We start from the raw sequence: 25,786 nt of genomic DNA on the forward strand, positions 1-25,786 counted from the left end.
TTAGGTGGTTCATAGACCCCCCCCCCCCCCCCCCCCCCACCACCAACATTTATCATTACCCAAGTCCTCCTAAATGTGATAATATTTATGCTGACTGCCTATACAGGATGTGAAGAAATACAGAAATCCACCCAGAGCTATAAACTATGCGTGTGCACTGTTGGACTTTGTAAAGTAGGCAGCAAAATTATAAATGTCATAACCAGTAAATGATGAAATTGGTGAGAGAAGGTTTTGATGAGAAAATGGTTGCTTAGAGTGCGAGGAGGTGTGAGGCTCCTGCAGTGATGACATTGACTGTTCATGTAGATAAACAATTCAACTGCGAACTAAATTATAAAATCCATCACTTTTGTAGTTAGAGAAATGGGGACACTCTTCCTTGGTTTCATTGTTTTCCAACTCACTGCTGTTCTCCACCAGTACATCCAGCACAAAATCAGAACAAGGCATTATGCCAGATGCCAGATATCATGTGAACACTGCTGTAGTCCTAACTTCCAGCAATGTTGCGGATGCCTTGTATGAATAGGGCTTCCGGGGTTACAATTAGTCAGGTTTGGTTTCCATGGTCAGTTCTATGTTGGACAATAGTACTGGTGATCAAAAGATAAAACTAATGGCAATTTTAAAAGGGATAAAGATAAATAGAAATCAATTGAATAAAACAAATTAAGTAACATAGAGCCATCCTATATGGTAGTTACATAAACAAAGCTTGAATCAAAAATATGCCACATTGTTTTTGTTTGTGCAAAAAGTTAATTCATACTACAGGTTAACAAATGATCCAGGTACTGTTATTTGCTATTCAGTGTATTCAGATATATGATGATCAACATGGTGTGATTATATAATACATACACTAATATATCACTCAGGGTCAATTAATAATTAGGCTGCCCCATTTTAGTTTTTCTTCCTTCTGTCTAAAAAGCTCATCACACATCTCAGTTTTAAACCTTGATACTGTTAACCATAACTTTGTTTTTTTAACAGTGTGGAAAGACAAAGTTAGATAAATTCAATAATGGATTTGAAGCTATTCTGATTTGATAAGCAGATTCAATATTGTATTCTGATTTGATAAGATTATATTGAACCCCAAGCTTACTCTGTCTGTTGTACTTAATCGGTTAATAATATAATGGTTTTTGCCATAAGAACCTGGTTTTCCAAGAGGTGTTCTGAGATAAGCAGCCTGAGTCTGCTGATAAACCATTTAGTGTTCAACAGTTGTTCCATTTTACACTTCTGATTGTGTTGGCTGTCTGCTTTAATTCCACCATGTTTCACTTGGAAATTGGAGATGAGACGTTTTTTCTCATTAGTTTGTCAGAGTTTGTGCACCACTAAACTAGTTGTTTGTTTGTGACACTTCTGCAGGTGTGTCTTTGGCTTCACGGTGGCCACGGTGAGATTGTCTGTGTGCCTGTAATTACTAATTTAGCTAAAGTGTGGAGAAAACAAACAGAGCAGGAAAAACTGGAATAATCAGATGCTAGCTCCCTCCAGCTGCCTGCAGCTCTAATCTGCTCAGGTAATTCCCCCTCAAACCCATTGATTCCATGCAAGCGATTGAATTTCAATGCATCTCTGATGAGATTGGGAAAAAAGACAACCTACCTGAGCACTCAAATGGATTGGCAAGCAGATGCTCGGTCAAAGTGACGGGTGATAAGTGCTTTGCCAAGCTTTAAGTGAAATCTTTATGCATTACTTGCTGTATGTATCCGTGCTGTCACTGCCCATCTTTTATATGGTTCGTCTCATTTGCAGTGCCTCTCAGAGGATTTTCTCAGATCCAGAGCAAGCAGCCCTCACAGGCTGATAAGCACCTGTGACCTTTCAGATGAAGTGTTCTATTTATGTAAGTGACTACTTCACAAGATGGTATATAGTGAATTGAAATAAGCGACTCCCCTACTTATCTACTTCATCAGTACCGATCCCACTTGCCTTAAAGTCTGTAGCATGCAGTTGTTGTAAGTAAACCCACTACTAACGACAGGTTTTCTGATAATCGGTTTATCAGTTCAAGTAGTTTTTATAAAAAAAGTCAAAATTCTATGATTTCAGCTTCTTAAATGTGAATATTTTCTGGTTTCATTGTTCCTCTATGACGGTAAACTAAATGTATTTTGGTGTGGACAAAACAAAAACACAAGCGAAATTTTCGTCAGATTAAGCGATTATGAAAATAATCGTTAGTTGCAGCCCTAGTTGTAAGACTGTATGTTCTGTTTATTTCCTGTCGTTGGTCCTTTTCTTGTTAAGTGGTCAGACTGTCTTTCTTTTTTTATTTCTTACTTTATCGTGATGTTAAGCAAATACAACAAACAAAGAAGTTCTTCTTCCCGCTATCGGGAGGTTGCCATCGTATTTACTTTCCTGCCTACTCAAGCGCCTGGTGGCCTTACTGTTTTAATAGAATTGCATCAATGTCCACATCCGTAGTCTGTGTTCTTCTGAGGGCAAGAAGAAACCATGAACTGGCCTTCATAGGCAACTTGCTGTTTATACTATCCAGCTGATGAATAATCTCAAATCTGTACGGGTCTTGTTCTCATGTAGCAACTGCAAGGCTTTTTATTCTGTACCCACAATTCACACATTATTCCTCCAGAAGCAACGACCTTAATTTGTGAGTAAATGCAGTCCTTTATCTTGTAGAGACACAGCTTTACTGGTTGTGCATACACCTTACAGTATGTTTGGCACGCTGCCTCAGAATTATGTGTGGAACAGACTGCGTTTTATCATAACTGCTGCATCCTTTTTTTTATTAGAATGCAGAGCACCTGCCAAGTTTTCACCTCTTACAGAACAGTGGTCAGTTAAGATAACACTTTCTCTTAAAAAAAAAAAAAACGAAAAAGGAAAAAAACAACAACAGTATACTTATTGGCATGCTGGCTTTCATCCCTGAAGCATAATGTTCTGTGGTGTATGTACTCTAACAAACAGATGCCTAATAAACTGCTCTACCTGTCATCATTGACCATTACTTTTCCTTTTATCTGTGCTTTCTTTGCTTGTGGTAACAGTGACACGTTTTGAAATAACACCACATTCAGGAGGCTCATTTTGAAATATTACTCACCTGCCTCACTGTATTTGCCATGGAACCAGCAGGGTATACAGCACATGCAGAGCAGCTTAAGATGCTCTGGCCTGTATTTAGCCTGTTGTGTATAGCAATTTAAAGCCCCCCTAATTGGAATCCAGAGGAGAATCTCTGGGAGCTCACTCTAAGCACTGCCCCACAATTGTCTGCAGGTCAGAGGGCAGCTCAGAGATTTGCATGAAGTTCCATGCCAGAAAGTGCATTTAAGCCAAGCGTTTCATTTGAGGCAGCAGCCGCAGCCGTTGGAATGCAGTGCAATTGCTCTTCATTCCCCACACGAAATGGCCTTAGCCACCTTCATTTATTTCCCTCCTCACTTCATCTCACTGTATGCGTTTTTCATCTGTGTGGATCAGTAGCAATCGGCACATTTCACCCACACCAATCACATCATAACAAACCTCTGCAAAACGGTCAACCCAAGATGCTGTTTCAGCATCTGAAATTGATGGCAATCAGTAAATTGCTGTCTTAAGTGCAATGGTAATGCATTAGCAATGGGTTATGATCATAATCAGAGAGCTGTGGATCAGAGCAGCTAAGCCTATTGTCTCTGAGGACAAAGCTGGGGTTGGAGCAGGCATGGGTGACTATTCTAACTCCTTTTATCCAGGCCCACAAAGTTGAATTTCCCCTAGCCAAGGGTCTAATCCCCCTTTTGCCAGTCTAGCTGTCATTCAGTCAGCCCGTGTGCACTTGCGCTTGCATAGCATCATTAGCTGAGGCTCAGCCCTTCCTGTCTTTAGCCCCCTATGTTGTCCCTGTTGCTCTTTTGAGGAACAGTCACTGTTTCCAATAGCATTAAGTCTTTGGCTGTTGGACTGTAAAACTCTAATACCACCATCTTAAGGAGTTTTTAATCCTCTTGAGCAAAGACCCATAAAATGGTGATGAGACTGCCTATGCATGTGTTCCCCAAAACTAACCACATCCCTACTGTAGTAGCAGCATTATTAAGAAGGATTGAAAACCTACCAACCTATTGATTGTTTAACTTGCGTTCTGTTAAAATACAAAGTCAGGTCTTTTCGGAATTAATTCACAAGACGGGATCCAAGAAGGCAACTGTAAACTATTTTTTTTTCTTAAAATAAAATGCAGAAGGAAATCATGTCAGAAAAATTAGATCATGTGTACCTTATATGGAAAAGGGCCGTTATCATATGATTCTCCATTTTTGCAGGGTATTTGTTTTAATTGTTTTTGATAAAAATGACAGGTTGTATCAGGTTGCATGATAGTGGTTAACATAACATTCAAACCGATAGAAAATTAAAATGCAATGTTTGGATAGAAAAACAAACACTATCGCACATATTGTGTGGCTTGAATTTCCTCAATAGCCAAAAGGCTCTTAGAATGCATTAATGCTAAAATGAAATTGAATTCATGAGTAACACAGATGTTCTTTCAGGATAATTAGGGCTGCAGCCAGGCATGGTGTCCTTCTACACTTCCCTGTTAAGTGTGGGATTAAGCCACTCAAAACCTGCATGGTCACATTTCTTCCCCCACCAAAGTGTTTTTGGAATAAAAAAAGAAGAGCAGGTATATTAGGGTCGGAGCATGTTCCTATGCAAATGAGAGTGGACATGAAAAGTGCGGTGCAGAACACACAATAGCTCTTAAGTTTGGAGCTGCTTCTCTTGAATTGCGTTATCAGATTTTGGCACTTGGCAAAGTGATACTCTAAAGAGTTTGGCTGAGAGGGGTCACAAGACATGGGTAACAAAGTGTCCATTCATTTAAAAATGGGACTATTAGTTTGGAGATGGTTCAGATTTGTTAGTCTTTCTTCTGGTTTGTTCAGGAAGTCTATGGTTTCACACAGTTACTTGCAGTCAATGAGTTTTTATGGATGCTTAGAGCTCCCAATCCAATACTGTGGTTAGGAGCACAAGAAGAGTGTCACTATACTTTGCTCACATTTTGGCATCTGTTAAGAACTTAAACAGCAAAGGTCATGTATTCACAGTGAGCTGAGCTGTAAATAGCTTGCTCATATTGGAGAAAGAACAAATGTCCTGTTGTACTAATTCAGACTCTGGCCTCAGGCATTATTTATGTAATGTAATCATTAGGGAAACAAGGACGTGGAGCAGCGTGACTGCAAAGCTGCTGCCACGCAAATGGTCAACATAACATGGTAGAAGTTATTCAGTCATTCATGATAATACAGTTGAAAAGTCACTGGCATAATTCAGAAGTGTGTTTGAGATGTAGCTACTGTATTGTCACCAGAGTGAGATCTTTCGATCTCATTTATTTTGATGAAATAGAGGGATCTAAAGGGATAATTGTCATCTCTTATACCTTGGGCGGGGGGTGGTGGTGGGAATTTTCATGTCATTGCAACATGTATAAAGACACAATATGTTGTTGTTTTCACATTATATGCATATTCAAACATACATGCACACAAACAAAGTGAGGGCTGCGTCCTGAAGTCCTAGTGCTACACAAACTTTTTGTTTGGTTGGGACATCTGTAGACAGCTCACTGTCCCAGTGGCCAACAGACTGAATTACTGTAGCGAATTGATTCCTCTCACTCGCGTTACTCTTGCCCAATTATTTTCTCCTGCAGTGAACATTTTTCACACTACATTCATTTTGAGCTCATCAGCTGACGGACTTGATTCACGCCTGTTTGATACATTTGACATTTTCTCAGTTTCAGTTCTGCAGTAAAGATTTCGGGAGACACCAAGAGCATGCTTTCACTCGTCATGAATTTATTTCTTCTGTGACAGCAGAGCATGTTACAGCAGCATTCAGAAACCCCAGCAGGTTTACCAAAAACCTTTAAGGCTGATTAACTCTGAAAGACTATAGACTCAAACAGTTGATAGCCTAGCAACATTATGGCTACAAACAGCCTGTACTCATTGACTCTTTGAGAAACTGTAGTTACACTGGTAATCTCACTTGTGAAAAAATATGTATTGTTATAAATGAACAATGAAAATATAAGGCAAAGTGTAGTCTTCACAATCATGGTATCACTTCCATTTATATCTGCACATGACCATACCACTAACAACACTATTGCTGGAACAATACATTTGAGACAGAAAGTCACCCTGGACTGTTTTTTCAAAACTTTGAAGAAGTTTCTTATTGTTAGAGTAACCACCGTTCCTGCCTTTTCTAATAAAGACGTGGCATAAAATGAACAGCCACACTGCACTAAATTTTTTGCCTGCTTTGCATTGATGATTCTGTAAAGCCGAACTAGCAGAATTTATAGAACAGATTTCCACAGAGGGCCAGTAACATGTTCTGTAGTCAGGTTTTTCTTCACGAGTAGAGCTTAAGCAAACACCTCTCTTGTCCATCTTACTTCTGTGCTTGTGATTGAAAACAATTTATGTGCTGGATTTTACCCTGACACTTTCAAGCCAAAACCCTGTTCCATCTCCAAACAGACCTTGAGCAAGTGTGTATTTCAAAAGTTAAACCCTATGCAGTCAAACAAGGGCAACAGGAAGGAGAGGGGAAAATACCTCCAATGCTGCCCTATTTTGTCAAAATTCTGTCAGGATTTTACGAGGCAATTAATCTCAGAGGAAATAATTGAGCTTGTTCTGCCAAAAATACTCGAGCAGGACTTGAAAGATGACAGCTTGCTGGAGATGATGTTCCACAGAGTAGGGTAAACATGGAAGCTGATGTCTTGTGTAGTCATTATTTAGGCAAGGCATTCTTATTTTTCTAAAGCAGAAGGCATCTCTCTGATTTATTTAAATTCCAAAGTTGAATTCAAGACATCATAACACATCAAACAAAATGACGTGTCTTCTGTTGTTTTTGGTTTCGATATCTGAGAGTGATCATCTCTCAACAATAAACAAATGACAGCAGAGCAACATAACATCCCATTTAGCTGCAACACATTTCTATCCATTTTCATACTTGTTGTGGTCTTGCATTAGTTTTAGAAATACATTTACATGCCAGATGGTAAGCACCGAGCCCTACTGTTCTTTTGAATGACAAAAATCCAGAGTTAGTCGGGTAAATCCCATGTATTTTATTTTAATCTTTACATTGACGACACTATTGCCTCCGAATTTCTTAATCTCACTGAGTGTTTTAAACAGCTGGCTCCACACGCATAGGAGGTCACGCTCTGGACCTGATTTTTACACATGGTATAGATATTGAACTTCTTGTCTCTCAGGATTTATGTTTCGGTGACCACAAATGTGTTTTATTTGACATTTGTTTTACTTTGAAGTCTCAGCCGCCTTGCCATATGATACGCTCTCATTTCATAAATGAGGCTGTGGCTGTCAATGTCTCCAGTGTTTGACAGCAACATTGTTTTCAAGGATGGAAACTTGGACACTCTAGTCCAGTTATTTAACACTCACTGCTCCCAGCTGCTGGAAAAAGTTGCTGCTCTTGTACGTAAAAAAGATCCCCTCCATAATACCATCCCCACGGATGAAAAAAAAACTGTCCAGAGTTTTGTGTGAAAATGTTGAAGGACTGAGTGCTTATGGAAAGCTACAAAACCAGAAGTACACAGACTGCATCTCAGAGAACTTATGGGCGCCCTAAATCACCTGATGAAAGCTGAGAGATCTTCTTTAATCTAATATCCTCCTTCAAGAGAAATTGTTAAGTCCTGTTTGATACGTAAACTCCTCTAGCATTCTAAACATGCCAATCTTCTCCAACAGTGATGACCACTCTGTGCGTATTTGAAAGAAATCCCAAAATACAAAAAAAATGGTGAATGCGAGAAGATCTCCTAAATCAATCATACGCATGATTTGAGAACAAATCTGTTCGTACGAACGGTTCTTGCATGAGGCCCATTGTGTTCTCTGTTATATTTAGATTGTGTGAGTGTTAGGATGCCAGATGCAAATCAATGCATCACGCTCCATTCAGGAGTACTGTGGTTGGACATTTTTATTAGAAGGAGTTTTGGGGAATTACATGGATAATTAGGTATGTCTTAAAATATATTTTGTTGGGAATAATTTTACCAAAACAGAGAAAGGGCCTGGAAAGTGAGTTTTAAAAAGCCAATAGTCTTTGCACCTGGAAAAGTAATCATTTGTTATCAGTATTGAGCAGCAAATCTATCGAGCCCAAAAATCAGATAAGAAGTGCCTCATAAAAACCTTTTTCTTGCCCTCATGCATAGAAGTCCCAAAGTCACCCAGAGATTTTCTTTAATTGCAGTACTCTAATATGTTCACATCAAAAAATGGTTCAACAAACAAACACAAAATTGCAAGATTCTTCATTATGCAGTGACCTCATTCAGGCACGACATCATTTGTATTTACAGCTCCTTTTGACAGGAGTGACGAACATTCATCGGCATACTTCCTGTTGAAAGCCACTGAACAATGGAATTAAGTGATCAGATTCGCTGAAGTGAATATCCTTTCCACTGTCTTCCTAAACTAATGTTGTTTCACTTTTTTACTGGACCTCCTGTTCTCTCACTTGGCAGCCCATTTCCTGGCTGCATGCACTGCTGTTTCCTGTTCCTTGAATCAGAATAAACGGTGGTGTGTTTCTGTCGGACCGACTGCAGAGAGATCCGATAGGAGCTGCAGGCTACTGAGCCTGAGAAGTTAAACAAGTTAAATCAAATCACAGCTGGGTAAATTTTAATAGCTTTGTGAATCACACACACAATTAACTGGGGATTTTGGGTCATGCATTGGTTATTAGTTTGTTGTAAAGTTTGCCCCCCATATGATATCAAGTTTTTAAAAACATCATTGTGTATTATTCTTTCAAAATACTGTAATCATTTAATTCAATAGACCATCACTGTGATTTGGTCCAGAGCTGTGTATTATCGCTTCGATTTTGTTTTGAGAAGTGTGGCTGTTTGGTTTTAGAGTTGAGCATCTTGTATATTAATTTGATACTTGATATATCACATACATGTCACTGAAGACATTTTAATGATGAAATCAAATAATATAACCTGATAAAAAGTGTTGTTGACCTCAAACCAAGTTTACTAAGCATTTATAGTTGAAGGTGTGTTGTCCTGATTGAACAATACAATATGAGTGACCGAGTTTTGCTGCATCGCTCCAGATGGACAGAGTTTTATCTGCTTTTAGTGGGCTCGGAGGCATCAGGCCTGCGTGGAGCGTAAACAGATGCTGCTCTTTAAACGAGACTTCTGACATTAACAGCGGTTAGTGCACTCCTGTGAGGCCTCCCTTTACAGCTGTTCTGAGGCCATTTTGTCTTTTAATTGGGATGGGAGAGATCATAGATTACATTAGTCGAGCAGAAGACACTGCGGGCCAATGGGCTCCCACAGTGGGACCCCTCCCTTTTTTCTTGTTCTTTGGGCTGCTATCTTGAACGTAGCCTCCTGCTTAATCAGCCTCCCATATGGAGCATTGGCCCTCACAGACCAGCTGAACGATTGGCTTGCAAGAGACAACTCTATGAGAAGGTTTATAAATCTATTGGCTCCTTATGTATGTGTATTTTGGCAAGTAGAGAATACGTGTGTTTGTTCTTAAAATATATTATTGGAATCAGTTATGTATTTCCTTTATGTTTCTTTTAAAAACAAGTCATCCTGAATGAAAAAATACATGAATAGATATCATTTTTCTCAAAGCTAGTATGCCGCCTGTCTAGACTGGGTGGCTGTAACCAATACCTGATGTCTGGCCAGCTGTGACACACTATATATTTGCAGGAGACAATCCCTGTATTTATGTATGAGTTAAAAATGCCCAAGAGACACCACTGGAGATTACATATCTGCAACCAGAGTGCCAGAAAAGAACGACACAGGGCTGTTAACTCGATTCAAACTTGATTAGGCCAAATTGAAGAATGAATGCTCTCTTTCTTTGAGCAACGAGGGAGAGGAAAGGCAAAGAGGGGTATTGACAGGGTATCAGTGCCCACTGAGCAGCCCAAAGAGTTTGAAGAGTACATTTTTTTATACTTGAAAGGCTTCGGGGAAAGGGGTTAGACTGCAAGTAGAACATACAGTATATCCACTGAGGTGTTTTTGTAAATGTTTGTACACACTGCTAGGCAAAACCCCCCGGAATAACATGTCAGGAAATCTAATCCCATCAGTCAAGAGTGTTTGTTTCCCAGTCCTCTTCCACATGGCACAAGAGACAAATGCACATACAGTACATGCTTGCCACACTAAGCAGACATGCTAACACAACAGGGAACACTGACCAGAGGACAATGAATCTGGGCCGATCCATTTCATTTAAGCACATGGTGCTTGGAGAGGTTAATCCTGCACTACTGGCATCGTTCTTGAGTTTCCACCACCCCTGTTTTCTGGACCTAATTCAGCGCTCTCTCTCTCTCTCTCTCTCTCTCTCTCTCTCTCTCTCTCTCTCTCTCTCTCTCTCTCTCTCTCTCTCTCTCAGGGACTGACGCAGCTTACCACGGGAAAAAAATAAATAGTTGCCATCCTAATGGTTTGTGCATATCACTTGATCACACAGCATCTCTTGCATTACCATGTGCACTCTGGTGGGCCTGCATTGTGTTCTTGCAGCTACCACAGGATCCTGCTTCATCCTGCATCAGATCTCATTAAAGATTGAAGTGAAGATTAAACAACATCCTCTTTTGCACACTGCAGCACTGGGAAAGAGGCATCCGTTTCCCTTGTATTACTCATAAGTAAGATTGAACAGGCAGCTCCTGCAATGGCAAAAAATAATACTTCTTTGCTGCACCAATGAAGGGTTTATTTCATCAGATCAAGCTGACTGATGCTCTAGACACCATTATCAGAACTTTACTGGAGCAATCCAGGAATACAGTAGGTTTTGCCAAAACACAAAAAATCACAGTGTGATATAAGCTTTTGGTGGGAATTATACAGTAAGAAAAATGTATTTGAAAGCTGTTCAAGTTATCTTACTGCACCACCGCTTTATGTCACACTGGTCTGAGTTTAAATAAGATTTATTGCTATCTGGATTTTTTCAGTCTGTCATATAATTTCAGCATATCTCACTGTCGACTGTCTTGCTGATTAGTAAGGTATGTGACGATGCATGTGTGACACAGACTTATGAGTTTGTCAGACGATATTTCTCTGAAAGAGTGTGAAGCCATGTTTCTTTTGTGCTTCTGTGTAGCAATAAAAGAAGAGATAAGCCAATTAAAACACTTCGGAGGGTGGAAACTATAATCCGGCTTCATAAATGATGAATGCTGCAAGAGCGAGTACTGGTCCTTTACTAGTGGCTCCTCGGTAATTAGAACTTCCATGAACGTTCACAAAGTCTCCCTTCTTTGAAGTGGTGCCTTAATCCAGACAGTATCACGTTCTCTAAACATGTTCAGGGAGAGAGCTCAAAGATGCCAAATCTGAGTTTAGCGGTGGGATGGTTCATATGCTGTAATGTTGTGCCTCCGTCTTGGCATTTAATTAAAGAGACTGAAAGAATTTGAAGTGGCTTTCCCTGATTTTTGTTGGTTTCTGTTTGTACCCAAATTCTTCACATACAATGTGAAATCTATACAGTAATTGCCTCTGTGGTTTACTCATCTGTTTAACTTTTTCCCGATTTTTAACTGTGACACTATGGGACAAATCGAAACCCACTGATGTACACAAGTTTAGTCAAACTTAGTCGACCTGTGCAGCTGCCGATTCGGTTCAGGTCATTCATCCATCTCACCCTCCTAACTGAATTGCATTTTAATCATGTATGCTTTTAGCCATCTGTGGCTTCAGTTTTCTATCCTCTCCACAATGCACTCACATTAACTATTTGGCGACACATAGACAGGAGCCCTTTTGCTCACTGACTGGACTGCCTCATGGTTGAGGTAACCTTGGAATACAGATGGATCTCTTTCTCTAATAGAGGTCACAGAGACATTTCCGTACTTCACATTACCAAAAAAAAGAGTTTTTCATACAAATGTTTCACAATTGGATCGTACTTGTCATGGCGGGCTGACCTGTAAGATCTTTCAAGCCCTACGGGCTGGTAAACATACAAAAGGCAGACTGAGAAGTGCTATTGTGTGTCAAGACTTAGTTTGGACCTGTCCCTACTCATTCTCCCTGATTGGTTGGTGACAGGAAAGAGCACGTGAGGTTAATTCTGGAAAAAGGATATATCACAGCACTGAGAACCCAATGCATTTCAAATGATGTGTCCTTGGGATGCAAGGTTACTGCTGACTGCTTCTCTCACTAGGAACAGCCCGTGTGACTATAGGTATTATTCAATGAGCCGGACTGCGAAAGGGTCTTGTTGACTTGTGCAGACTGCGTGGTTGCACAGAAGGTCTGCTTGCCCTCTGACATTATCGTTGGGATGCATTTTCCAAAGCTCATTACTGTGCAGCCATTCACCTTATTAAGACTTCCAGTGCAATAGCTTTCATGTTCCCTGTAACAACTTTCAGAGCAGTAATCACAGGGACAGCTGGTTGTTGTAGGCTTCTTTTTCCAATGTAATGCTGATCAGGAAGTGCAGTAGTTACCAGCAAGATTGATCTTGGATATTAGGATTGTTGCTATATCACAGGTGCTCAACCAAAACTCACAATCTTATCCCTATCCGTTTCTTGCCTTTTAGATCATTTCACACTAGCTGTCTTAAAGTGTCACGCTGTCTTTTTAACCACAACATATTTTTTTGTGAATATGTTATGTATTTTAACCTTTTGAAATAGTAAAAGATATAGAAAATCAATTTGTGAAAGTCAACGCTTATACTGTGGTGGCCCTCCACAAATTAACCAATGTATGTGAAACAATGCACTTAATCCTCTGCCTGTCCATTTAGTCTTCATACTTTTTTCCTCCCGATCTAACATGCAAACAAATCTTGTGGACCTCTCCCGTCTTTCATTTATCAATTCATGTTTGAGTTCATGCATTATACTTAATTATTCTCGTTTCATCCTTTCTTAAATTTGTTGCTTTTTAGACTCTCATTTGCCAGTAATTTTTGTTAGCCTGGTGTGAGGGCGATGGATTGTGGATTCATATTGTTTTATTCTGGGATCTATGTCTTCAGGAAATGCCCAGTGATTGCCATTAAAGTAGCGCTTTAATATTGGATTAGTAATGCTGATTTCATGTTCCATACTGTGGCACTTTTCCATCTATTACATTAAGTGCAAGAATAAGGAATTACTAAGTGAAGAGGGGTAAATTAATCTTTGCAGGGTGCCTCCCCACATGTTCTCTTCTCCTTTGACATTCAGTTCTACTGTTAGTTACACTGTGTGCCTCAAAATAAAATTCTTCTTCAGCATGTGTAAAAACCACATAAATTGGCTCTCCAGAAGTGACAGGCTTCTCACAATGTTACTTGTGTATTAGCTTGATGTGGTGTTTGATTGGTATTTTGGAGCTGTCAAAGTTGAGCAGCTCTCTGTTCACTGCCCCACCTCCTATTGTGGAGGCTCTAACACAGGAACATTAAAAGTGACAGTCTCATGTAAAACTGCCGCAGTTTGGCTGGAAGTGCCACAGGGTTTCTTCTCGTTACTACACATATTCTTTAGCTGCTCACCTCTCGCAGCAGACGTTGAACTGTTCAGTTGGGGGTTATTTGAGAAAGACACAATGGAGTCTGTACTGGACCTCCCTAACAAAACGACTGAATCACGTTTGTGCTTGCATCCTCACTTAAACATTGCAGGTGGAAAAGCCACGGGCTCTCACAGGTTTTTTTTTTTATAATCCAGCAAGAAATCCTAAACCCCCACTAACACTAGTTCATTATTTTTCACATAATAATTAATGTACATGCTTTTCATCAGTGCATCAGTGGGAGAAAAAAATCTTGGGTAAATCTTGGCTATAGCACATAACCCAACATTTAAGACGGCTACATTAGTTGTGTGTTGGGGTTCAGGGAAGACATAAAGAGCTTGGAGGCAAGCCAACCGCTGCAATTAAGCACCACTGCGAAGTTCAGCAGGAGGACGGCAATATCATTTAGAGAGATATGACCATTGCCAGTCTATTCTCCTATTCCAGTATCCCCAAAATAACTATTTTAGTCTCCCGGCCTGCAACACATCTGTCAATTATTTAGTTTGATGTGGTTGATTATGTGTCCCATTCTCCTGTGTGTATGTAAGAGGAACACCTTCTGATACAAAAACAGTTATGAGATTTATGTGCTGAGGTGGAATGCAATATGTGTGTAAAACGGCTGCGGTAGGCATACTTGCTTTATTCATTGACACTCATGTGTAACTAGAATGGCACTCAGTAGAGCACATACCTCCGCCAAGGCCCAACAGACCCCTTAAATTCAGTCAAGCTGCACCAAATTGCTAACACTCATAGATATTAGTCCCCTAAATATGCCAGATTTTTTTTCCATTAAGATCCATGCATTACTCCCTGAGAAATCTATGACCATCTAGTTTTTACAAACAATGGGTGCCGTTACTCAGGCAAACGTGGATGACAGGAGACTCAACACTATTCTTTGGGTAATATCCTCTGACGAATCATAGAGGTTCAATTAAACCGTGCCCTCCTTATCATTAATATCATTGAAAGGTAGCCAAAGGATGACAGGATGTTCTCAGACCAGTGAAGAGTACTGTAAACTTGACAAGACTGATTGATCGAAGCAATTCAGTTGACATAAACCAAATTAGTCTTAAAGCAGAACATCAAGAGCCACAGTGGAGAAAAAAATGCTGAAAGATGGAATATTTAACTCTTTTATGCTCTTCATCCTGCCAATTGAATGATTTTTCGTGTGTGTGTGTGTGTGTGTGTGTGTGTGTGTGTGTGTGTGTGTGTGTGTGTGTGTGTGTGTGTGTGTGTGTGTGTGTGTGTGTGTGTGTGTGTGTGTGTGTGTGTGTGTGTGTGTGTGTGTGTGTGTGTGTGTGTGTGTGTGTGTGTGTGTGTGTGTGTGTGTGTGTGTGTGTGTGTGTGCGCGTGCGCTTAAATCTCCTTGAATAAGCAATTGAAACAGGTTGTCTTGTTTTGTTGATTTTATCCATTGGGATTTTGTGTTAATCTGTTTGTGGCAAAAGATATGTTTGATGTGGGATTGCGAATGGCATGCAATCCATTTGTGTTACAAAAGAAATATGCTCAAAACAATGTTACACTACTATTGTTGGCGACCATGACATTTCTGTATCTAAGTGTAATTCAACTGTAATTTTTTAAGCTTTAATGATACAGGGCAGGAATGAAAATAGCCTTTAGAACCTGCATTCAATAACTTGGATGCGTCCTTTATGTGACTTGGATGCATTCACGTCGGCACTTAACTGTCCACTTGTGATCAGACACACGTTAATACCAGGTATGAACAGGGACTGAGTTAGACATTTCTTTGAGCTGAAAAGTGTTTTTCACCATTACAAAGAAAAAAACAACTGTCTTAAAGTAAATGCCTCCCATTATGATCAAACAATAACAAATGTCACTAATGTTAATACAGTTATGATTATTCATGAGATCATCTTTCATAAAAGGAGGATTGTCCTATCTTTGTAAGAGCTTTCATCTTGCACTTCAGCTGACTGACTTAAATGTCTTCGCTTAGAAGTGCTGTGTATTTAGGCTCAAGGAATGTTGCTGTATTATTGACGTTGCTTTAAGATATAAAACTCCCCTACATCCAGCCCTATGTCTCACAGTAATATGGTGGTATGCCTGTATAAAAAGGGGGCTTGTGTCATAAAAGTGTTGTTCTGGAGCCAGGACTCACTTCACACCTCAACACTTACACCACTGTGATCAAATAGAGACGCTGGTAGGAATGGATTCTCTTAAGTACCAGTTAAGTGCATTTTGCTAAGGAAGTAAGAGAAGTTAAAATACATTTAGTGTTAAAAAGACAATGCACTCTTCCTTAATGCATTGTTCTGCACTTGAGCTATATGGACTTCTAACTCTGAGTGTATATGGCCTCTTTGGCCTGGCTATCAAGGGCAAGGCCGTCATTCCCAGACTTTTCTATTTTCAGCAAAGAGAAAGCAGTGATATGTAAAAAGGAGTTGATTCAAAAATCACACTTCAGTTACTGAGGCTCTCCAATTTAATGATGCCCTGGCTCTTCCGTCCCAAACATGTTATTTTGGATACAGTGAGGTGAACTGTCTGGCTGCCTGGTGGTACCTAGCTGGGGGTAGTGGACTGTGAAGGCCCTGAGGAGCCATGCGGGTCTTTACCGTACCAACAGGCCTGATCACCAGTCAGGGAGAGGCTACATTAACGCAGGCCGATAAATCCAGAAATGAGACTGGATAAATCCGTAATAGGCAGCTGCTGGTCCAAATCCCTCCAGTGCTCCACAGTGACGTGCGCCCCGTGACGTTTGCAAATAACCTATGTCATCTCAACCAGAAAATGACTCTGCTTCTTCAGATTTGGCAGACATGCACATGGTTGGTGAATGTCAGTTGAAATATCTTGCTGTCTTATTTAACATTGTTCATATTTCAACTACATTTTATGAACAATGTCTGACCTGATTTCTTCATGGATTTTAGTCATCAACAGTTACATGGATATTCTCTTTATGTCTCGTGTGTTTATTGCCCGAAGCCTGTGAGCAATGAGCTCAAAACACAAGTTAAAATATATGAGAATACCCTGCTATAAACCTTTACATGTCATTAACTGGTTTAGTTTGTATACTTTAATATGCCAATTTATTTGGATATTTGTGGCTCTTTGCTATCAACAGTAGACATTATTTAATATTATGATTTAAGTTGTCAGGGATTTCCTTGCAGTTCTTTCAACAGCCCACCTTTAAAAAAAAGATGGAATATAGTTTATAGTTTATAGTTACATTTCCAAATTCTCTAAATTCAACTACAGCCTGATTCTCCCTCTGTGGCGGAAATGTAATAGAACAGATGAATAATTGAATGTGTTGTTTTTCTGAGATTGTGCTTGTGGTTTCTCACAAACCGCAGATGTTTTGTTATGACAACCACATAGCGTTTGTGATTAAATGAATGGGAACGGATTGAAACAACTTAATTAATTAACCCTGCTCTCTCCGCTGCCCCTTCTTCATCGAGCCTTCAGAGCCCTTGCAGTGAGTCTTTTTTTAGTGTTGCAAAGAATTCTGAAGTTACACTTGAGTGGTTAGAAAGTTGTTTTCTGTGCCTAACTTTGGTGGCATTGACTTTCCCTTGGTGTCAACTTCAGAAGAAATACAAACTTGCACTTTGCAGAGCCCACCTACAGCTTTATTTTCTGGTAATTTCTCCAAGCTCCCTCCTTAGGATTGGGGGTTGAGCAGATGCAGGTAGATGTATATTTATGAGGGGGATGTGTATTTCAGGGAGAAGCAGTGTTGTGAAAGGTGACCTTGTTAGATAAAAGGAGGGCTCGGAAGCCAAATGATGAAAGAGAATGGGATCATCCTGGGCTCATTAATGTGGATTTGAAGGTCAGGTAATTATAACAATAGACGTGTGGGCTGGCTTTGGCATCTGGTATTGTTGCTTTGTTATGAAGGTGACAAGCCTGTGGAGGAAAGGGATTAATCACAGTGACACTAGCCTGTTGTCACATTCATACATTCAGACATCATAACACTACTGCGTTAGTTCTGAAGGAAGCTGCAACAACAACATCATTTCAACCATCAGCAGTATATGACAAGTGCTGTTACAATATGAATAGGTTAAAGAAGTCACCCACAGTCTCCTGATATTGTAATGAGCATTTCAAAGTAAAATCAAACCGAAATAGAATTCACTTTATTCATATTGCATTGATTTTAATCAATTAAGCCTTGTGTCTTGACACACAAGCAGGTCTTTTACAAAGCTGCTGACACTGCCACAAGTCAGATGCTGCTTCACACAAACAAACAGCGGATCCACACGGCTGAGGTTGGTATGGTAACAAACAAACCATTGTATTCAGCGGTGAAAGTAACCAAGGAATTTCACAGCTATCAACTGCATCTTTCAGCCAGATGATCTTTTAGATGTGAACTGAAAACACTACAGAGCAGCTGAAAGTTCAACCCATCATGTAACTTAATGGACATGTCGTTTCTGACAAGAGTATCGATACACAGGAGTAATGAGACCTGGTTTATGTTACCAGCACCAAATCAATTTAACATAACAACCCAATAAATGTAAAACAAAGAAAAGAAAAGAAAAAGGGTTGCAACAAGGTCCTCGTGAAAGTTTAGAAAGCAGACAAGCCTTGTAAATTACTGTTGACTTGTGTGAAAGAGGGGATGTCAGGTTTGCAGTGTGCTCTGAATTATATTGCATTTATTATGTTCCGATGTTAAATAGTGCAACTTATATAGAAGAAACAGAAACGCTTAGCATTCCCCTTACCACAGAAACTTAAGCCATCTCAATGTGGATCATGTTTCAATAAATGCTTTTACATATCAATATTAAGATAAAGCTCTGATGGTTTTTGTTAAAATAATTTATTTTTATTATATACTCTTGTGTGGAAAACAACTGTATAGGGTTCAGCCTAAGTTGCATCATTTTGACACCCCTGCATTTCATTCCACATGTAGCACGAGCCAGCCTTCAGGCACTTTTGGTTCATGGATGTGCTGCTGGGATCGTGCCACCTCTCCCACAAGTTTGTCTGGCTCAGTCAGGCTCCTCAGGGACTACTTGAAACTATAAAGAACAAAAATGCCAGCTAGTATTATCAGGCAAGGCAGCATGTGTGGTGTAGCATGCATTTTTAATGTGCCTCAAATAAGAATTACCACTGTTGCCCCACAACTAGTTTGCTCGTTTAAGTTTTTATTTCTATTTGTGTGAATTTCGAGAGGGTACTAAACGAAAAAGGGCCCCCATTGTTAAAGGTTCAATTTGCTTCGGTTCAACACAGAGCTCCACAGACATGAGATCGGGGGCTCTATATATCAAATCCTTGCCTGAATATTAAATTTTTTTGTTCAGTTGTGGTAGTGCGTGCGTGCCTGCGTGCGTGTGTGTGTGTAGGCGGTAGCATTGCTTGTTAGAAAGGCTGGTGGAGTGGAAAAGTGTCTGTCTCTGTGCGTGTGTGCAGCAGCACCACATTATTCCTCTCAAAAAGAATTTGCCAAAGTCTTTCACTCCACTGACTCTTTGAACATCGACATTCAGAGCTGACATGTTAGACATCAGAACATTATGAAGATGAACATCTAATGACCATCTAAGTGTCGACCAACCAGCGCAATTGATCGCCTTTTTGTTTCTCTGAACAGTTTTCTTCATTATTTCAGGCCTTCCATTTCCAGCTCATTGTGTAGTAGATGCCAATTTCTGCCTGTCAAATACACTGTGAATGTGAGTTGTAATTTAAGCATAATAAAAGAAGGAAAAAAAGATGTTACTTGCAAACAAAGAGCAGCTCTGTTGGCCTAGTTTATGCTATTTTGGGCTCAGTTTTTGATTAAAGTCACATTTCCTAAAATCTAAAGCATCATATTGCTATAGAACCATCACAGTAAAATGGACTTAGATATATTTTATTGCCAATCATGATAAAATTCCTGTAAGATCTGCAGACCAGTCCAGCATCATTATATTGCAGTATCAGCCCTAGTTGATTTAAAATTTTGATTTGAAAAGTTTTTCGACTCCGCAAGCCATCTATTTGCAACAGAGCAAGCGACCTGAACCAAATCACTTTTTATTGGTTTCTGTAATCCACCTTTTATGCCAGAGTCACAGTGGAGTATACTGTCAACCTCTGAGCTCATTGAGAAACATGCGAGAGGCTACTAAGGATACGGTGAGTGTGTACGTGGAGGAGCATATGTAAAGGGTTCAGTTGAGGTGGCAGGGACCAGAAGGTAGACGGAGGATCTGTTTACTGCCTTGAGGTTTCGTGGTTATGCACTAGCACTTGCCATTTAACTGCATGATCTAGGGCTCTGCTGACGACACCAAACACGCAACCCAGATCCATGCCTCACTGCCTTCTGCACACACAGGGCTCACGCACTGAAGTGCACAAGCCACTTTTATGAAGGCTCTGCAAATATATAGTCACCCTGAGACAAGAGGCTGGTTTCACCGTTCCTTTTCACTGTGTTCTGGTCTGTGCGTGCTTCTTGACACAGTGCCACAATTCATACACTGTAGCTGTCGCACTCTCTGGCTCGGGTTCTGTTATCAATATTTTCTTGCTCTGAAAATACACCGCAGCGGCCCCACTGTCATTGGCTGACGGATATATGAGGTTGCTGTGGGGGGGGGTGTTGAGGGTTCAAAGGGCAGGCAGGAAGTGGGTGTTCCCACAGTTACAGTGCAGGCATGTGTTTGATGGGCAAGCCTAATGCCGTGGACCAGCAGTTCCTAATGACCTGCCATCTCCAGGCCGTCTGGGGTGCCCTTCCACTGAGATTTATGGCCCGTGTTGTGGTTACTACTGGGATGACTCTCAGCAGCCCACCTGACAAACTCCCAAGTTATGGCCTACTCCTTTGGCTTTCCTTTTTCTCCTCATTAACTGGCTCAAAGCAAACCTTCAAAACTCATCTTTACCACGCCGAGAAATATTTAGCTTCTGTGAAATATTAAAGCTCAAAGATCACCGCAGTAGTTTGTCTCAAGTGATAGGATCCATTTAGTTGTGTTTGAGGTGGAGATGTGGTGTAGTCTGTCCTTGAAGCAAAATTGATTCCTGAAATTCTCTCGGGGTCACACACCGACAGACTTCAGAAAGACCATAGTAAGTAAGAAAAAAAGAAAAAAGATTAAACACACATTCAAAGAGACAGCTCCACATGTAAGCGCCCCGCCACTGTAGAAGAAACAGATAATGGTATTCTGATAATAAAAATTGTTGGCGCTCCCACTGTTTCCCTGAAGGCAGAAATGTGTTGATCCACCACAAGATAGCCAAACCGAGCCCAGGGCAGGCACAAACAGCAAGGAGAGCTAGTTTATAATTAATACACACTATAAAATATGCATCACTCAGGATAATTGAAGCACTTTTACGGCGAGTCATACCGAATAAGCTCCCAATCTTTAGTACGAGGAGTGAACTACTGCTGCTTCTGTGGGTTTGCTCTTCAAGCAGCTGTTTCCCATTTGTCTTATGTCTGAAGACAGATTTTTAGGGTAAGTGCCCAACCATTTTTTGTTTTCAAGTCCACCTTGATATGTATTGCTCTGGGCTGAGTTCACTGAGACCGTAGGTTGCAGATATTGTGTGCAAACGCATACACAAAGATAAAGTGCCAGAACAGGTGTCATGACATTCTTATCGTTAAAGGAGGGTTGGAGGGAGAGAGGAAATGAAAAGGCATAAAGCAGCCATTTTTACCCCTCCCTTCTTCCATATTTGTCAAACCCACTGCAGAAATGACGAACGCTCTTCATCTCCCAGTGGGCGATCGCCGTGAACACACCAAGTCGCATGTGGTTAGAAAGCATCTAATATCTCAACCTCCAGACTTCCCCATTCTTCACCACCACCACCACCACCCTACCTTACACACATACACACACAAGAGAGTTGTCAGGCTGATTAGCAACCACATCTCCAATCTCTGATTAGGTGTGGAGTAAATGAAGCGCCCCCCTCAGGTATACATTTCCATAATGTCAGGTAATTAAGCCCCAGTGTTTTAATAGCTCAGGAATAGATAGACTCCCCAGGAGACTTGACAATGATGATAGACTTTGCTGAAAACTAGCATACTATTAGCTTGTTTTGAACTGGCTCAGAAAACATAACTTTCATTGTTCTGATAATAGATAAATGACAACAAGCTTAACACATTTACATCATAATTAAAATACTGAAGAGCACATTTCAAAGCATTTACCATCAAATCAAAGGTATATTTGGTAACAAAGCTTCAGTTTTTCCATTTTTCCAATGCTTTTAAAGACAGAAAAACTTGTTTATAAAAGGCTGTTCTGGAAGTGATGCACACTTTAGTTGTGTGTGCTTGCCTTTTGTTGATAGCTGACAGATTCCAGAGCTAAACAAAAGCCGGGGAAGCATGGGTGTCTTTTTCATCAGAGAAAAACCTGGAGAGGTGCTATTGTAAACATGACAGTGGATTGTCAGTGTATCCCTGTTTGAGTTGCTGTTTTTTTTGTGCATATTATGTTCATACTGTATACACACACACACACACACACACACACACACACACACAAAACAAAAGCCCTTTGATGAAACAAATTCTGCAGTGGGAAAGCTTTCTTTGTCTCTGTGCCCACTCGTATGTATGGTGCTCAAATGAGAACAATGCAAAGCCATAATGGTGCTGCACAAAGGTGCGGAAAATGAGTGAACTCCAGAAGGTGCCCCCTTTCATGTAATCAGGCAAAAAAATTAGAATAGCCACAGGACTGTGTTGTGATTGGGGAGCACTCCCTGATCCACATGTTCACTATCTGTTGCTTTTGCATTATGACGTTTTTGAGATATAATAGACATTTAGAGGGGGCAGTGTTCACCTCTAATGATAGCCAATGCAGTTGCTGGAGCTGAAGATCATCAAAGGTGCGTTGCATAGTGCGATTATTCCAATACCCTCTGTATGAACTACACTTCAAACACATAGACTGTAACACCCAAATTAACAGTTGTACTTTAAATCCCCTCTAATCTTGCTCCTCTTATGTGCAACGGATATCTTTAACTGACAGATGGTGCAAAATGAAAATAGTTTCATTTTTAATGATGTGCCCTCTATTTGGAATAGCATTCTGATGTTACCTTTTTTTAAACTGGTACACTTTGGTTAATCCTGGAAAATGACATGAGCTATATAGTGCTAAGTCCTGCCAGTGATTATTAAGTGTTTGTGGAATAAACTATCTTAAAGCTGACAGCAGACGAACAGTGACATATCCCACTATAGATCCCACTATATTGCTATAATACCAGCTTTCATTGTTTACACTGAACCAAACAAAGCCGGGGTATTGACGCCCCAGTGTGTGATGCTGAGCTAGCATGCTGGCGTTCCTGAATCAGAGGCATGACGTGTAACTCAACAGTGTAAGCATCTGTCCTGCCAAGCTGGCTCCCTCTGTTACGCAAATGCTGGTCTGTGTCTGTGATTACTTCTGCTGCTGACTTACATTTCCCCCCTTTCTGTGTTTGTACTTTTTTGGTACAGGCTGTGTGTATGGGGCTTATGTCACATGCGAGAATGAAGCCTCAATCTTAAAGGGCAAAAGCCTTGTGCAGAAGAGATCCTCAAAGCTGATGTCCCTCGTTTTGTGACAAATGTCCATAGAGACACACACAGACCCCACAAAGCCATGGTGAAATCTGGATTACCCTGTTGCACAGCGGTAGATACAACTGTCTCAAACTACAGGCCACTGTTAATTGTTTTTAATGGACCACATGTTTTATTGAGCATAGCCTTTGTCTTGTTGCCAAGGAAGAAATCTGGCAAGGAGGGGTATATTTAAATTAGCTGCTGACTGGATCACACGTTTGTTGCCAACTTGCAAATGTAATATCTGAAAAAAACAAAACCCCTGCCACACACTATGATCACTTCTGGCTACGGGAGATGCGATAAAAAACTATTGGACAGCATTCTTGTTACTTTCTTACTGCTGGATGACTGTGGTGTTGCTGGAAGCTACCATTAAAAATGGTTAATCTTGTATTGCAAGGCACAGATATTCAAATGCGTGATTACACATTAAACAGAGAAAGTGATTTGAAAATCTGTACCGTTACATTACATAACCATTAAAGCCAATTTCGGGATTTTCTTTGCACTTAATACCAACATGATCCCCCTCTCTTTCCTGTATAATCTTCCTCGCAGTTGCTGCTTTGATCACAAATTAAAACAAAGCAAGACAATAACAGAAACTTCTCCTGATTTCATTTTAGAGCTGCAAAATTTTACTGTATGTGTTCATGAGTCATTGTGTCCTTCTTTCAATCTTAGGGACTTTGTTCAGTAGCTCCATTCGTTAAATGATATAAATGACATGACGGATACATTATGTGTATGGGTTGAGATACTCGAACAGGTGTATTAATGAACTTGTGCAGTGTAATAATCCAAACTAAAATGGCTAGAGACTCTTTTGAATTATCCATATTTACTCACTCTTTGAAGTTTACTGATTCATTTCTTCTTTTTTTTCTCTTTTCAGCAAACTCCAGTCTTCTGGGAGGAGGGGGAGGTGAGTGAACAGCTTTGATTTTCATTATGTCAGCTCATTGTTTGTTCCAATGGCATTGGAGCAATTAAAGTTGTATTCATCACATCAGGCAAATGGCACATCTATATTCTTCTGTGGGTTCATGACAGACATTAGTGTCTACTTAGTTTCAAGTGTCTCTGTTAAATGTGGCTGAACGTAAGGCCAAAACATTAGAGCGCAGTGCAGCGCAACCTTGCACCGTGCCACACTGAGAGATGGTCATTACTTTAGTGGCCTGCCGTAGAACATTATCATCAAAGCAACGGAGGAAATCTGAGGCAGCCGACAGTGGTGCAGGAATAATGGGCAGGGAATTCCCAGAATAGAAAAGCCTCTGCCCAATCCTACTGTTCTTCTTTTCTGAAATTTGACTTTTGCAGTGACATGATTGAAGTAATCATTCTCCACCACACTTAAGACGAGTGGGGGTAAAATGCACCCAATTATAAATGTCTAATGTTAATTTCTAGTCTAATGGGGGAATTTTTGGGGTACATTGGAAATGGTACAGCCTTATCTGTTTATCCATCTGTGTTGACTGTCACTGTGATGTCTTTCGAGAGCGTCCAGCTGTTTAGGGTGATCCCAGCCACCATATTAGATATTTGGTATGTCTATCTTATACATTTAATCTATGTAATATAATTATTATATTAATGAAAATGTTTTTTATAGTCTGTTTTGTAGGTCTCTGTTGAAAGTATTAATTTAGGAGTTTATGAGCCATTTGTTTCAGCACTTTAAGGAAACAACACAATCACTTGCATTCACAGTGTGGCAAAGACGTTCCGTTTATTCACAACGTGTGTGGGTAAATCTTACATACATTTAGCCCTAGTTGTGTGTTTTTTGTATTCATAGCTGAAAAATATATAAGGATGTTAGTGACTGGTTAAAATGTTTTCCTTTTAAATTACATCGTCCCTCTATACATTAGTTTCATATATTGTTTTTTACAGTAAACGGTATGTTAGGAAGGAATAATGCACATTGCTGGACGACACTTCCTGAATGTATGTATTCATTTATGTATAAGGATGTAAACACCTGGCATGAAATGTGTCAAGCAACATCCAAGCCACAGCAGAGTGAACTGTTCAGTGTGCACGGTGTCCATTAGAGTGAACACAGAGCTGATCAAGACTTAGTCACATCTAATCATGGAGCCTGGAGTGGCCCTCATCTCGTCTGACACATGGTTAAGACTGCAAATGTTCCAGCCATAGTGTGACATCCCAATCTGAATCAGTGACATGAAGAGGCCCTCGGCACACAACCAAAGAACTTCTGTGATTGAGGTCAGAGTTTTGAAGACGAACACAAGAAACTATTTTCTTTGCTATTATCTTTTCATTATTGTTATTTTCTTTGCCAAATCCCCTTTTTACAGTTCAGATCCAGGTTCTTCTTCAACTAATAGTAGGTGTTAGGTTTTTACAGATTGCTGTGTTACAACACAGCAGTCTGTCAAATTTGCGGCCATCGACACCGTAACATGAGATCTTACGCGGCAATTAAT

General features: G+C 40.2%; 1 protein-coding gene across 6 annotated transcripts in view; it reads left to right on the forward strand.

The window, feature by feature from the left end:
• macrod2 (mono-ADP ribosylhydrolase 2) overlaps window positions 1-25,786 on the forward strand; it is a 360,652-nt gene that overhangs the window by 83,712 nt on the left and 251,154 nt on the right. For all 6 annotated transcript variants that reach the window (XM_047334807.1, XM_047334804.1, XM_047334806.1 and 3 more), the window contains exon 4: window positions 24,217-24,246. In XM_047334807.1, the coding sequence (XP_047190763.1) occupies window positions 24,217-24,246 (30 nt within the window). The remainder of the gene's footprint in view (window positions 1-24,216; window positions 24,247-25,786) is intronic.

This window comes from Scophthalmus maximus, chromosome 10 (genome assembly GCF_022379125.1).
Source record: "Scophthalmus maximus strain ysfricsl-2021 chromosome 10, ASM2237912v1, whole genome shotgun sequence".
In the NCBI taxonomy this organism is placed as follows: domain Eukaryota; kingdom Metazoa; phylum Chordata; class Actinopteri; order Pleuronectiformes; family Scophthalmidae; genus Scophthalmus; species Scophthalmus maximus.